The following is a 14,845-nucleotide window of genomic DNA, read 5'->3' on the forward strand; positions in this document are numbered from 1 at the left end:
ATATATATATATATATATATATATATATATATATATATATATATATATATATATATATATATATATATATATATATATATATTTCGCAACAAAGTCAAAAGTAATTTCAAATAAAAATATATATTTTTTTGTCATAAGCATATTTTTATGCAAACTTTTATCTTCACACGATGTCGCTGCACTACAGATATTCACTTTAAGGGAGGATGCAAGAACAGCCATGCTTTGCTTTCGTAATGATGTTGGACGGAGGCACAGAGAGCAGCAGCTCAGCTGAATCTGATCAACGGGCGGGATCCACGGCATGGGGCTATGGCCATGCCCTGCTGGATGTTTTCAAGAATCCAAATACCCCCTAATCTCGATTCGTTTTGGAACATACTGCTATATTTCTTGTGAAAGACAATAAAAGCATTAACGAGCGCTCTGCAATGGATCCGTGGAGGAGAAGGCAGCTCAGTTATGTAGTCCTCTCCGCGTTGTGGATTCTCGCCTCGGCTGTAACAAGATACTCCATCCCTGAAGAAATTCCAGTGGGCACCGTGATCGCAAATATCGCCACGGATTTGGGCCTTGACGCGCACAGCCTGTTGGAAAGAAAGGTGAAGCTGGATTATATTCATAGCAAAAAATACCTAGAAATAAACAAAGACACTGGGGAACTGTATATCGCTGAGAAAATTGACCGTGAGTATTTATGTCCTGCCAAAACATCATCGTTTTGCTTCCTCAAGATGGACGTGATAATTGAGAGTCCAATACGCATATTTAATATCGAATTGGAAATTATGGACATCAATGACAACGCGCCTCAGTTCAGAAGGGAGAGAATACCACTCGATGTTTCGGAATCAACAACACCTGGAGAGAGATTTTCTTTAACAAACGCGGTGGATGCAGATGTTGGAGAGAACTCAATCAAAACCTATTATCTGAGTGACAGCGACACGTTTACGATTGAAATCCAGTCTGGAAGTGACGGGACTAAATATGTCGACCTGGTGCTAAAAGCAAATTTGGACAGAGAAAAACAAGCCGTTCATACACTAACCCTCACCGCCGTGGACGGCGGCGTACCTGCGCGCTCAGGTACGGCCAGCATTATCGTTCAAGTGCTGGACACCAATGACAACGCCCCTCAGTTTGATCGACAAGTGTACTCGGTTGATCTCATTGAAAATGCACCAATCGGGACACTGATTATGCAGATGAATGCAACCGATTTGGATGAGGGTGTCAATGCGGAGGTCATATACTCTTTCACTTTATACACATCTGAGAAAACACAAGAAACGTTCTCTTTGGATCCCAGCAGTGGAGAAATAAGAGTAAAAGACATGATTGATTTTGAAGAAGTGAAGAGCTTTGAGATGTACGTTGAAGCCAAGGACAAGGCTGTGAATCCACTTTCTGGTCAGTGTAAAATTTTAGTGTTCATCACTGATCTAAACGATAACCATCCTGAGATTACGATAAAATCTTTTCAGAGTTCCATCAGAGAAAATGACCCTGTAGGAACAGTGATCGCCATCATCAGTGTGAGTGACAGAGACTCTGGAGATAATGGTAAGGTTGTTCTCTCCATCCACAATGCTGAGATATTACCATTTGCTCTTAATAAGTCATCTGAAGACTTTTTTGAGTTAACAGTCACAGAATCGCTTGACCGCGAGGTCAAAAACAGTTATGATATTACATTTCTTGTGACCGACAGAGGAACCCCTCCTCTGACGGATAATGAAACAATCAGTCTTACAATTCAAGATGTCAATGATAATGCGCCAACGTTCCCTCAGTCCCTCTATACCATTTATCTAATGGAAAACAACGAACCCGGGACGTTGCTCGCCTCTTTAGCCGCCCATGACCCAGACATGCATGAAAATCAGTATCTTGTTTACTTCATCATAGAAAAGGAGATCGCCAACACCTCAATGTCCATGCTGTTTTCCATCAATCCTGAGAACGGCAACCTCTACACGTTACGCACGTTTGACTATGAAAGAGAGAAGGAGTTTCTGTTTCACATCGAAGCTAGAGATTCTGGACTCCCTCCTCTTAGCAGCAACGTGACCATACACATCATCATCCTGGACCAAAACGACAATACGCCACTCATAGTTTCTCCATGGCGTCCGCAAGGTGCTGTTATAGAAGAAGTAATCCCAAGGTCGAGTGATAAAGGATCCCTGGTCACCAAGGTCATTGCAATGGATGCCGACTCCATGCAGAACTCTCGTATTACTTATCAGTTTCTCCAGATCACAGACACCACACTCTTCAGCCTCGATCAGTACAACGGTGAGATAAGAACCACGCGCATGTTCAGTTACAGAGATCCCAGACATCAGCACCTGGTCATCATAGCCAGAGACAACGGAGATCCTCCTCGCTCTGCCACGGTGACCATCAAGATCTCCACGGTGGAGCAAGTGGTCACGCAGTTTACCGAAACCACAGAGGTGCCTATCGAATACGACCTGTTCACCGATCTCAACCTGTATTTGCTGATCGGTTTGGGGTTGGTGTTGTTTCTTCTGCTCATAACCATCCTGGTGATCATCGTGCTGAAATGTCAAGAACCGAAACCCTCACAAGCGGCTCCTCAGGGTAGGAACAGTATCATCAGCCAGAGGAGCTCCTCCACCATCGCTGACTCTACTCTCATCTCTAGTGATGCCTACTGGTACAGTCTGTTTCTGGCAGAGACTAGAAAAGGGAAGGTGGTGGTCCGGCAGCCCCTTCCCAACGGAGCAGGGTTCATTGTGTCAAGCGTCCCAGGAAGTGCTGCGCTGACTGAGACCAGTGCTTCAAGGTCTTCCACTTTACAGGTACTATAAATGCATTTAGACTTGTATGTACTCATATGCATATACAGTGACCCCAAAAAGTATTTTAAAAAACGATTGATTGCAACTGCATTACATAACCAAACTTCAAACCAAGTGCATTTATTTTAAATAAACATAGCTTAAGGACACCTTTTAAGCATCAAAATTCACAAAAATAGGTTTATTTGGTTTTAAATGATAAAACAATGCATATACAGTTCAAATTAAGTATCTGGACACTTTAGTGATACTTTCATAGTTAATGTGATGAGTAAGTGAAGGCTTCAAATGCAATAGCCTAACTGCCGTCTGAATTTTTCTTCTAAAATTAGCATTTTTATCAGGTTCCAGTGTTTAGGTTCAGTGATTTCACTTTAATGGCAATGAAAAGGACCTGTTGATTGCCATTAAACTGAATCACTGAACCTAAACATAGGAGCCTGATAAAAATGATAATTTTAGAAGAAAATTTCAGATGGCACTTAGAGGCTTTTGCATCTGAAGTCTTCAAGTGTAAACCTGACTTCAGACATCCACTAAAAATGGCCTGTTGATTAAAAGAAATTAAAATGGTAAAAAAAGTCTACTGTAAACAATAAACAGCATCAAAACAGATTTTTCATTTTTCATATTTATAGTATATAAAGTTGGACAGCTAGTGTTAATGCACCAGTATGTGTATACATTTAGATGTGAGTGGGAGAATGAGTATGACAAGCATTGGGGTGTGAAGTAAAGGAAGAGTGAGACAGAAGCACTGCCAATGAGAATTTAGCAAATTTTTTGCAGCATTGAAGTGGTATGTGTGAAATGATGATTCTTTTTTTCCTGATATGAAATAATCAAAATGAAATAACAGTAATGTAAAAGTGGGCTCGAATCTGTCTCTAAATAAATTAACTTATTATGTATTTGGTAACACTTTACAATAAGGTTCATTAGTTAAACATTAGTTAATGTATTAACTAACATGAACTAACCATGAGCAATACATTTGTTACTGTATTTACTAATCTACGCTCACGTTAGTTAATAAAAATACAGATGTTCATTGTTAGTTCATGTTAGTTCACAGTGCATTAACTAATGTTAACAAGATTTTAATAATGTGTTAGTAAATGTTGAAATTAACATTAACAAAGATGAATAAACGCTGTATAAGTGCAGTTCATTATTAGTTCATGTTAACTAATGTAGTTAACTTATGAACCTTATTGTAAAGTGTTACCATGTATTTTTATATTTCAGATATTTTTTTAATGCATTTTCAAATGTACAAAATATAAATATTGCCGAATATTACAATATTTTTACATAAATATTTTTGTTATATATTTTGGTCTTTATATAAATATATTTGCAGTTAACTAAAATGTATTTTTATGATTGGAAATATATTTTCTTGCTGACTGAAGTACATTTTGCAATATAGTTTGACACTGAAGGTTTAAAACGAACTGCGTTTTTTTGTTTAATAATAATAATAGCAAAGTCTTACTCCGTGCTGTTTACAACATATATTTAGAATATATATTTGAAATATATTTTGGCCAGAGTAAAATGGGTAAAATGAGGAAGCAATCATTTACTGAGCCATACTGACTGGTTTGTGCAATTCCAGATCATGAAGGATTTTAAAGGGTAAACCGAAGGCATGGATAGTTGCAGATAAAATTATGAACAAAAAGTAGAGATTGACAGAGATTAAAAAATTAGAATAATGCAACACCCAGAGTATATAAGAATGCATAAGAACACCCAGTAATGCTATTATTTTCATTCCATGTTTTGATGGATAAGTAAGATGGTAAACTATTAAAAAAATTAAGCTATTTAAAAGCTATAGAGCTCAAATTATAGAGCATGGCACTACCAATGGCAAGGTCATAGGTTTGATTTCCAGAGAGTGCATAAACTGACAAAATGCAAAATGTCAACATTTATGTGCTCAGAAAAACTTCAGTCTTGACTCTGTTTGACTAATGGTGTTTCCGTCTATTGACAGGAGTCAAGCAGTGATTTACCGTGATCTGGACATGCTGACTGATGGCTTACAACCTTCCACACCAGGCTCACTGTCCATGAGAGACAGATTGATCTTCTGTTTTACTGATTTTCAGGGTTTCATTCGATTCAAGACTGTGCAGAATCAAAGTTTTCAAACACCTCTGTGTGTAGCTTCAAGAGAGCATTTTTAATATTCTTACATATTTTGTATTCATTCTATAATTAATCATTTCATTTATTTTTATTCATTTATATTACTTATTATTTTCCATGCTCTTGCAATGCTTGTGTCAGACTAGGCAAAAAGAAAGACACAACTCATATTATTCAGTTACTTCTGTTGAGTTATTTTGACCATCACTTCTTCTCCCGCTTCCTGTTCTTCGTGTTGCCTTTTTGGATAATAGAAGAAATAGCTTTCAATTGACATTTTGGATATCAAGACCAACATTGTATGAGAGAGACGTTAAGTGCAGCTTTGTGGCGATTTAAGGCTGGGTCTAACAACTGTTTATCAGCCACCTGTAACCACATTGAGCATGACTTTGCATGGCTAAGACAAACAAGATGGACTTTTTGCATCTTAAAGACTTCTAAATAGACTCTACTACAGAGGAAAGAGAGAAGTGATACTTCACGACTACAAGAAGAACTGGACTGTCTGGTTCTAGTAAGATATGAACTATAAAACAGCTGGTAAAGAGATGAAAAGAAGGTCAAGACTGTTAAAGGATTCTGATATTAAAGATGCTCTATTTTCACAAAACATGCTGATGAGAAAGCTGTGATCGGATGAGCACAATCTAATGAGCCAGGCATTGTCTATAGTATAGACTCTATACCTCAAAACACTTGGTTTGCCAGCTATGTGGTGCACATGCATACATAGATTCATGTTTATTTTTATCCTGTCTACCAAATGCCATAAACGGCCTAAAACAGATTTTCTCTGGCAAGAGCATTAAAAAAAAAAGAATTCAAGTACACTATTTGAAATCCTAGACAAATGCTATAAAGAGTAATAATCACATGAATGACACTTTACAATAAGGTTTCATTTGTTTACATTAGTTAACATAAACTAACAATGAAAATACTTCTACGGCATTTTTTAATCTTAGTTAATGTTAATAGCAACATTTACTAATACAATATTAAAATCAAAAGTTGTATATGTTATTACATATTGTGTTATATTACTATAATATATTATAGTAATATTATAGACCTTAGCTAACATGAATTAGCAATAAACAGTTGTATTTTTATTAACTAACCTTAAGATTAATACAGTAGCAAAAGGTTAATACAGTACAATAAATACAGTAGCAAATGTCTTTGCTCGTTGTTAGTTAATGTTAATCTGCCCTTATTGTAAAGTGTTACAGTTACATCAGTATGGCAATTGCCATAGTGATGTGCCGAAAACCAATGATACATAAAAAAAATTAATTTAATGCAAATTCACTGTACTACGTGCAAAAAAACGAAAAGGTTTAAAACATTTATTAATGTACCTTTTTGCAGATATATGTAGCCAGTGCTAAAATATTACCTTGCCAAAAACCATTAATAATTTACAACAATAATAAAAAAACTAGATATTTTTTTTGTACAAGAATCAACAATTGTACTATCAAATTGCTATTCTGTGTCATTTTTTCAAGTTTTTGAGTTTTATATTGTTTTGTATTATGAAAATAAGCAAATATGCAAATTATTGTTAATGTATTTAATGCTGCTTCTTATATGACAACATTGCAATGTTTTAGGTATTTATTATTTGTAGTGATATATTTGGCAATTTCATTATACCATTTTGTAGATCTAATATCATGACAGAAATCAAAACTATTTTCCTTTCCTTGTATTAAAACAATTTGTCAGCTACTGAAGTGAGTGGGAAGGTGGAAAGTGAGAAGTGAGAATAATGCAAGAAAATGTGCTGTAGGAGGAACAAGGTGAAAGAGAGAGAGCGAGAGAGAGAGAGAGAGAGAGAGAGAACAGCAATATAGGTCACTTGAAACATGTGATTTGTATTTAGATTGACACATCCAGTTACCAGAACACAGAATGACACTACAAGTTGCCATTAGCATTGACAGCCATGTAATTCAGTTTATCTTGCTTTCTGAAAGGTGAAAGCACAAATTGGAGTTCCTGGCAGCAGATTTAAGAAATTAGGGATAAATGACACAAGTAAAAAAAAAATATATATATATATATTGTGTGCCTTTAGCTGTTTGCTTTAGGGCAGAGAAAAGTGTGCCTGAAAAGTTTAAATGACCAAAAAAAAAAAAGGGAATGAAGTTCAATGTCTTAATACTATCAGCATATCAGCAATCTCATTGACATGCCATTGGGTTACTGATTTCAGTATTTGTATTTCTGTTGCCTTACTTGCGAAATGTCCTTATGCAAACAGTAAACAATGCCTTTGTATCGTTGCTGGATTTTATGATTTGCCCTTTGCTTGTAAATACTGCAATGTGAATTAAAGCTTTTACAGTATATTTCTGGGGTTTGTCTTGTATTGTGAGAGTGTGTAAGGATGATCGCATAATGACCAGAGGCGGACAAAGTACTCAACTCCATTACTTGAGTGAAGACAAACACCGCTTCATTGGTGCTGACCTAGGCAGCACTGTCTCCATAGAAACAGTCACCATGACAACACCTCCATCTCTTCAGATTCAGAGAAGCACACCTTTTTTAACCTCCCCAACACATACTGTCTAACTGCCTATTTATTCTATCTCAGTTTATGTCTTTCTTTTAGAAACACACATGCAGATTCACATACAAATGTATTTTCAGTATACAGATCTGAGTATTGCATCAAACTCCAATAGATATTGCATCCAACTTCTAACTGAAGGGATAGTTATAAAATATACATAATGTTCTTAAAAATATATAAAAATTATTAACATACCCAAATAATCCGTCTATTTATAATGTGTTTTTAAGTGTGCTTTTACAGTTTGTCTGTGTGTATATCTTACAGTTACATTTCAAGGATATACACACCTTATGAATTCTGATATGGTCTTAAATGAGCAAAAGGGAAATTCTGCTGATACTGTAATGCATGCATTTGTGTTATACATATGTCTGCCACTAGCAAGGGCTATTTAGCACGCATAGCCTGACAGTGCAGTTTGCAGTTCTGCCTCACAGCTGACCACAGGCACGCTTTAGCTGGTCTGTGGCTTCTTCTGTAACACGTAAAGTCCCTTCCTGGATGCAAAAGACATGAAATTCAGTATTCTTTGCTTAGTGTTTTTCTTTGTGAATAATATAATACCACATAAAGCTCCAAAACATCATAGAAATGCCATTTTGAGTGAAAAAAAAAAGTTTTACATTTTCATTTCGAGTGCACTGTCTCTGTCCTAAAGGGCAAAACCACATCCAATATTTGTAAAATATTTCCATCTCGTGAGTATCACTCCAGTGTTATATATTAAAATATATATTGTCTTAACCACTGGTCTTTTATACAGTGGGTACGGAAAGTATTCAGACCCCCTTAAATTTTTCACTCTTTGTTATATTGCAGCCATTTGCTAAAATCATTTAAGTTAATTTTTTTTCCTCATTAATGTACACACAGCACCGCATATTGACAGAAAAACACAGAATTGTTGACATTTTTGCAGATTTATTAAAAAAGAAAAACTGAAATATCACATGGTCCTAAGTATTCAGACCCTTTGCTCAGTATTTAGTAGAAGCACCCTTTTGATCTAATACAGCCATGAGTCTTTTTGGGAAAGATGCAACAAGTTTTTCACACCTGGATTTGGGGATCCTCTGCCATTCCTCCTTGCAGATCCTCTCCAGTTCTGTCAGGTTGGATGGTAAACGTTGGTGGACAGCCATTTTTAGGTCTCTCCAGAGATGCTCAATTGGGTTTAAGTCAGGGCTCTGGCTGGGCCATTCAAGAACAGTCACAGAGTTGTTGTGAAGCCAATCCTTCGTTATTTTAGCTGTGTGCTTAGGGTCATTGTCTTGTTGGAAGGTAAACCTTCAGCCCAGTCTGAGGTCCTGAGCACTCTGGAGAAGGTTTTCATCCAGGATATCCCTGTACTTGGCCGCATTCATCTTTCCCTCAATTGCAACCAGTCGTCCTGTCCCTGCAGCTGAAAAACACCCCACAGCATGATGCTGCCACCACCATGCTTCACTGCTGGGACTGTATTGGACAGGTGATGAGCAATGCCTGGTTTTCTCCACACATACCGCTTAGAACTAAGGCCAAAAAGTTATATCTTGGTCTCATCAGACCAGAGAATCTTATTTCTCACCATCTTGGAGTCCTCCATGCGGGCTTTCATGTGTCTTGCACCGAGGAGAGGCTTCCGTCGGGCCACTCTGCAATAAAGCCCCGACTGGTGGAGGGCTGCAGGGATGGTTGACTTCTACAACTTTCTCCCATCTCCCGACTGCATCTCTGGAGCTCAGCCACAATGATCTTTGGGTTCTTCTTTACCTCTCTCACCAAGGCTCTTCTCCCCCGATAGCTCAGTTTGGCCGGACAGCCAGCTCTAGGAAAGGTTCTGGTCATCCCAAACGTCTTCCATTTAAGGAATGGAGGCCACTGTGCTCTTGGGAACCTTAAGTGCAGCAGAAATTTTTTTTGTAACCTTGGCCAGATCTGTGCCTTGCCACAATTCTGTCTCTGAGCTCTTCAGGCAGTTCCTTTGACCTCATGATTCTCATTTGCTCTGACATGCACTGTGAGCTGTAAGGTCTTATATAGACAGGTATGTGGCTTTCCTAATCAAGTCCAATCAGTATAATCAAACACAGCTGGACTCAAATGAAGGTGTAGAACCATCTCAAGGATGATCAGAAGAAATGGACAGCACCTGAGTTAAATATATGAGTGTCACAGCAAAGGGTCTGAATACTTAGGACCATGTGATATTTCAGTTTTTCTTTTTTAATAAATCTGCAAAAATGTCAACAATTCTGTGTTTTTCTGTCAATATGGGGTGCTGTGTGTACATTTAATGAGGGAAAAAATTTAATTAAATGATTTTAGCAAATGGCTGCAATATAACAAAGAGTGAAAAATTTAAGGGGGTCTGAATACTTTCCGTACCCACTGTATATACCAGTGCTGAAGGATGATTTGATTTGAAGGATGATTGTTCTTTTATGAAGATTTCACTTAACATAAAAGTGTCTAATCAATTTATCAAATTAATTTATCGTGTTACAAAATGAAAATGTGCTGAACAACAAAGTTGTTGTTGTCTTGAACTGTATTGGCTGAATGAGGCTTTTTGCATTTAGTCAACAAGCAAATTCAAACTGACAAAACAAAGTAGTGTTACTTAATACAATTATTAGGACAATAGTTGAGAGAACGTTTCTCAATCTAAACACATCAAGTTTCCTTGATATTTAAAGTTTCTCACCTATTTATTTTTTTACAGCACGATCTTCAACAAATGTGTTTGAAGCATGTAATGGCTAATAAGTGTCTCCTCCTGCACACAAAATACATATCTTGCTGATTTTACTTAACACAAAGAATTAATTATGCATTTTACTTAACTTTACTTTTACTTAAATCTCTTATTTCACCTTTTTTTTCTTTGTTCTGCTTAGGTGACAAATTTGAGACGAGTGTGAGTTCATCACTTCAAAGATTTAATGCAAAGTCCTCAAAAAATGTAAACATACAAAAGCAAAGCATTAAAAGACACATCACATATACAGTATGTCATGGTGTTTTGAGACAATGTCCTTTATGGATGATTTAATTGTTCCAAATAAACAGAGATTTCTCATTAGACCTCCATAACCTTAATCAACAGATCAGCATTATAGATTTTCATTTTTGCTTTCTGTGTGACTTTGTGATATCATATAAATGTGAGAATTTTATTGGATAATAATGAACAATATATGGCTTCTTACTTATAAGTCAAAGAGCTACTACTGGTATTGGTCACATTGGATTTGGGCCAGTTTGTGTAACTACTGAGTTTGGTATTCTCGGTTGGTGACTCCATGAGGTCTGTATAATTGTTGGAAATCTTGATTTCTAACTGGGCTCCTTTATTTTTAAGTCTGGTATTCTCATTTACTAACTGTTCTCTCTTGCTTATGAGGTCTTGAGTCATGGTTTGTAACTGGTCTTTCTTGTTTTTAAGGTCCGTATTCTCTTTTTTTAACTGGCTTATCTCTTCCATGAGGTCTATATCATTTTTTTGTAACTGTTCTCTAAAGTTGTTGATTTCAATTTTACATTTGTGAGTCTCTGTACTGAGCTGGACGCGTAGCGTTATTATGACAGTCATCAGAACACACAACAGCACCAAACATACTGCAGCTGCTCCGCACACTTCCTAAAAATGACAGACATGAAAGACATGAACAGACATTCTAAATCTTTGTTTACAACTCTGAAAATGTCTCTCTTTGTGTTTATTTACATAATGAGAAGAGTCTGTACCTGCGCTTTGAAGCATTCGTTGTCTCTTTGTATCTGAGTCCTCCACCTCTGTTCTGCGATCATCATTAAATACAATGTCTGCATTGGCATAGATCACCTCTTCATCTTCTCTGTCCATCTCTTGTGTTACAGTGGAGTTCATATTGTCATAAGTACTCTCAGATCTGTCTGACGCATACAAATGATAAGTGTTGTTTCCCTGTGGGTGTCTTCAGATGAAATGCACCACTCTGTGCTATTCTACTTTTTCATGTTCTATAAGAAGAAGTTGAGGTCAAAGTGTCTAGCAAAAGCACATGCAACATTAAATCTGCCATCACTGCATTTTTTAATTTATTTTTCTCATTATTGTAGTCGAATTTAAACTCCAAAAATGGCAAGTGTTGTGACCAAGTAAAAAAAAAAACAAATAACACTACAATACTTTTATTGCACCTTGAATAAACACAGTAAAATTATTTTCATTATCCATTTTTTTAAATTGTAGTAAACATTCTAATAAATTATGGTTCTTTAAAGTTTCTTTACATATTGTGTACATAGTACAACAGTTCTATTAAAAATCATATTGTCCTGAATAACCATTTGTGTTAGAATTTAGGGTTCTTTATTCTATCCATTTTGTTTTTAAATCTGAAACTGTCAAACAATCCTTTCAAAGCCACCACATTATTGATTTTCTGGAGCTCAGTCATTCAACTACTCAGACTATCAGCTGACTCTTGACAAGTACTTGAGATCAGTCTATAAATTAATCTTTACATTGTAACTGGTTTGCTCAATAATGACTTTTTTTTTCTTTTCAGTTTTTTTTCTGTTCATGTAAGTGTGACCAGCTGTGTTTAGTTGAGAATATTTCTCTCCTCTGCACTAAGCAAGTAAGTGACATATAAATTGAACTTATGATCCATATTTCTATTTGAGTTTTCAATGATTACTTGGGTTTATGCTCACATACTGTCTACTACCACAAGTATGTTGCATTAAATGTAATGAATTTAACACTGTAAATTGTAATTTGCTGTAAGTCGTCCTGAGTTCCCTGCATGCATGTTTGCTTTTTTTTACTTATACTGTTGTTTTTGCTAGTTTTTATTCCCAGTTGTTTTTCATTTTGATACGGTTACATCCTTTTTTCTGAGATTGTTCATACAATTGTTCATACAATTTCTATTACAAGTAATTTTAGTGTAAATATGAAATTGATTAAATAAAATATTCATTGAAATATATATACATATATATATATATATATATATATATATATATATATATATATATATATATATATATATGTGTGTGTGTGTGTGTGTGTGTGTGCGTGGTCAAACACTTTCATAAAAACAGTTTTTTTTATAAAATGACAAAGCAAGATCTTGAACAAAATATTCTGTTTATGTTTTTAGCACCTAAACCCTGTAATGAAACCATATGAATGTGTGAAGTGCAAGATCATGCAACAGCCACATGGTAAGTACAAGAAAGATTTAGATAATTATAAGTACGTTTTTCCACAGTCCAAAAATAATTTATGAAATATATTGATGCCACACAATCTCTTATAATGTCAGAGTACAAGAACACCACGTTGGAAGAAAAAAGATACATTGAGAAGAAATTCAACACATTTATTTAAAATGACTTATAAAAATATATATAGTTATAATGTAGTGTAGGGGCCTTTTTTTGTCCCACCATAGTTTATATGGTCATAATAAACTCTAACCTCTTTCACAGAAAAATAATAAAAAGGTCCTCTTCCAGCTAATTCTTCTTCTTCTTATTATTATTATTATTATTAATCAAATGTAATAACATCAAAAAATACAAAAGAAACTCCAACACACCAGCCCCTAATTTATAAAGCATATATAGCAAGCAAATACCTTGACATAATTTTTTTTTTTTTTACATTAAAAACATCAATTATGCAAGTATTTTGAACAACTACTGAATAAATAAAATGCATGAAAATACATGAATTAGGATGTCTTCAACGTCAAGCATCTTATTTAGCATTGTTTTAGCACTGTCAGGCAAAAGAGAAATTCTGCAGCCTTTTTTGTGTAATGTCAGTATCTCTTTGGCAGTGTTCTGCATCTCATTGGCACTAGTGGGGGCTATTTAGCAAACTTAAAGGGATGAACTGAGTTGATCATTAGTCATCATTTACTCACTCTCATGCCGTTCCATACCTGTATGACATTGTTTCTTCTGTGGACAATGTCATACTTCTTCTCTTCTGTCTCCTTCTGGACAAAATATAACTAAATACATGTTTAGTTTAAACCTTTGAATTTCAAATTATTTTAACATTTTACTAATGTCGAAATACATTTTTAATGAAGAAGAAGAAGAAGAATAAAAAAAGGGATTTTATCAGTCCACCACTTTAAAATGTTTTAGGGCAGTAAGTGAAAAAGAAAAAAATTATAATGTATTATATGAATAGTCAAAGCCCTATGAAAGATGAAATAATTTGACAAAAATGGATATGCAAATATGTTTCTTGAAAAACATTTTAGAATACATGTTATTTCTATATTTTGAACATTTTGTAATATTATATTTTATGATTGATTATAAAATTTACATAAAATGCCAAAATGTATATCAGGAAAAATAAAAAGAGTCAGATCTATTCAAAATATATTTATATGAAAGAAAAAAATTATAATGTATTATATGAATAGTCAAAGCCCTATGAAAGATGAAATAATTTGACAAAAATGGATATGCAAATATGTTTCTTGAAAAACATTTTAGAATACATGTTATTTCTGTATTTTGAACATTTTGTAATATTATATTTTATGATTGATTATAACATTTACATAAAATGCCAAAATGTATATCAGGAAAAATAAAAAGAGTCAGATCTATTCAAAATATATTTATATAAGTACATACAGTATTGTTGAAATTGTTTGCCATTAAAACGTACAGTATTACAGTATAGCCCGGGACAGAATGCAAACTCTTGTTTCCCTATACATTATGACCATACGGTGGCACTATCCACTAGCAAATCAAAGAAAATCGTTTTTGTGTGGAGCTTCTCCTTACTGTCAGGATCATGGACTGTCTGTGTCATGTTTTGCCCCTGTTTCTGTTCCCTTATTTGGTCATGTTCCTGTCCTCGTTTAGTTTGATTATGATTCCTGACACCTGTGTTTAGTAATTATCCCTTGTATTTAAAGGGTTAGTTCACCCAAAAATGAAAATTAGCCCATAAATTACGCAGCCTCAAGTCGTCCTAGGTGTATATGACTTTCTTCTTTCAGACGAATCCAGTCTGAGTTCTATTAAAAATTGTCTTTGATCTTTCAAGCTGTTTCATGGCACTCAGCGGGTGTTGCATGCATCAGTCTAAAAGAACTTAATTAAAATGTGCTCATCCATTAAAAAAAAAGTGTCTCACATGGCGTTTTTGTAAGAAAAATATCCATATTCAAAACGTAATAATCACTTTAATGTAGCTTGCGCTCACTGTTGTACACTAAGCAGTTCCGGGCGGATGATTTATGATTAACCG

The 14,845-nt window shown here is 35.1% G+C and overlaps 1 protein-coding gene across 1 annotated transcript; it reads left to right on the forward strand.

The window, feature by feature from the left end:
* Positions 1-180: 180 nt before the first annotated feature.
* LOC107586142 (protocadherin alpha-C2-like) lies at positions 181-5,025 on the forward strand. The gene is made up of 2 exons (XM_016273393.1): positions 181-2,831; positions 4,837-5,025. The coding sequence occupies exons 1-2, from the start codon at positions 432-434 to the stop codon at positions 4,858-4,860; spliced, it is 2,424 nt and encodes an 807-aa protein (XP_016128879.1). The 5' UTR covers positions 181-431; the 3' UTR covers positions 4,861-5,025.
* The last annotated feature ends 9,820 nt before the right edge of the window (positions 5,026-14,845 follow it).

This window comes from Sinocyclocheilus grahami, unplaced genomic scaffold (genome assembly GCF_001515645.1).
Source record: "Sinocyclocheilus grahami isolate Dianchi unplaced genomic scaffold, SAMN03320097.WGS_v1.1 scaffold78.1, whole genome shotgun sequence".
Classification (NCBI taxonomy): Eukaryota; Metazoa; Chordata; class Actinopteri; order Cypriniformes; family Cyprinidae; genus Sinocyclocheilus; species Sinocyclocheilus grahami.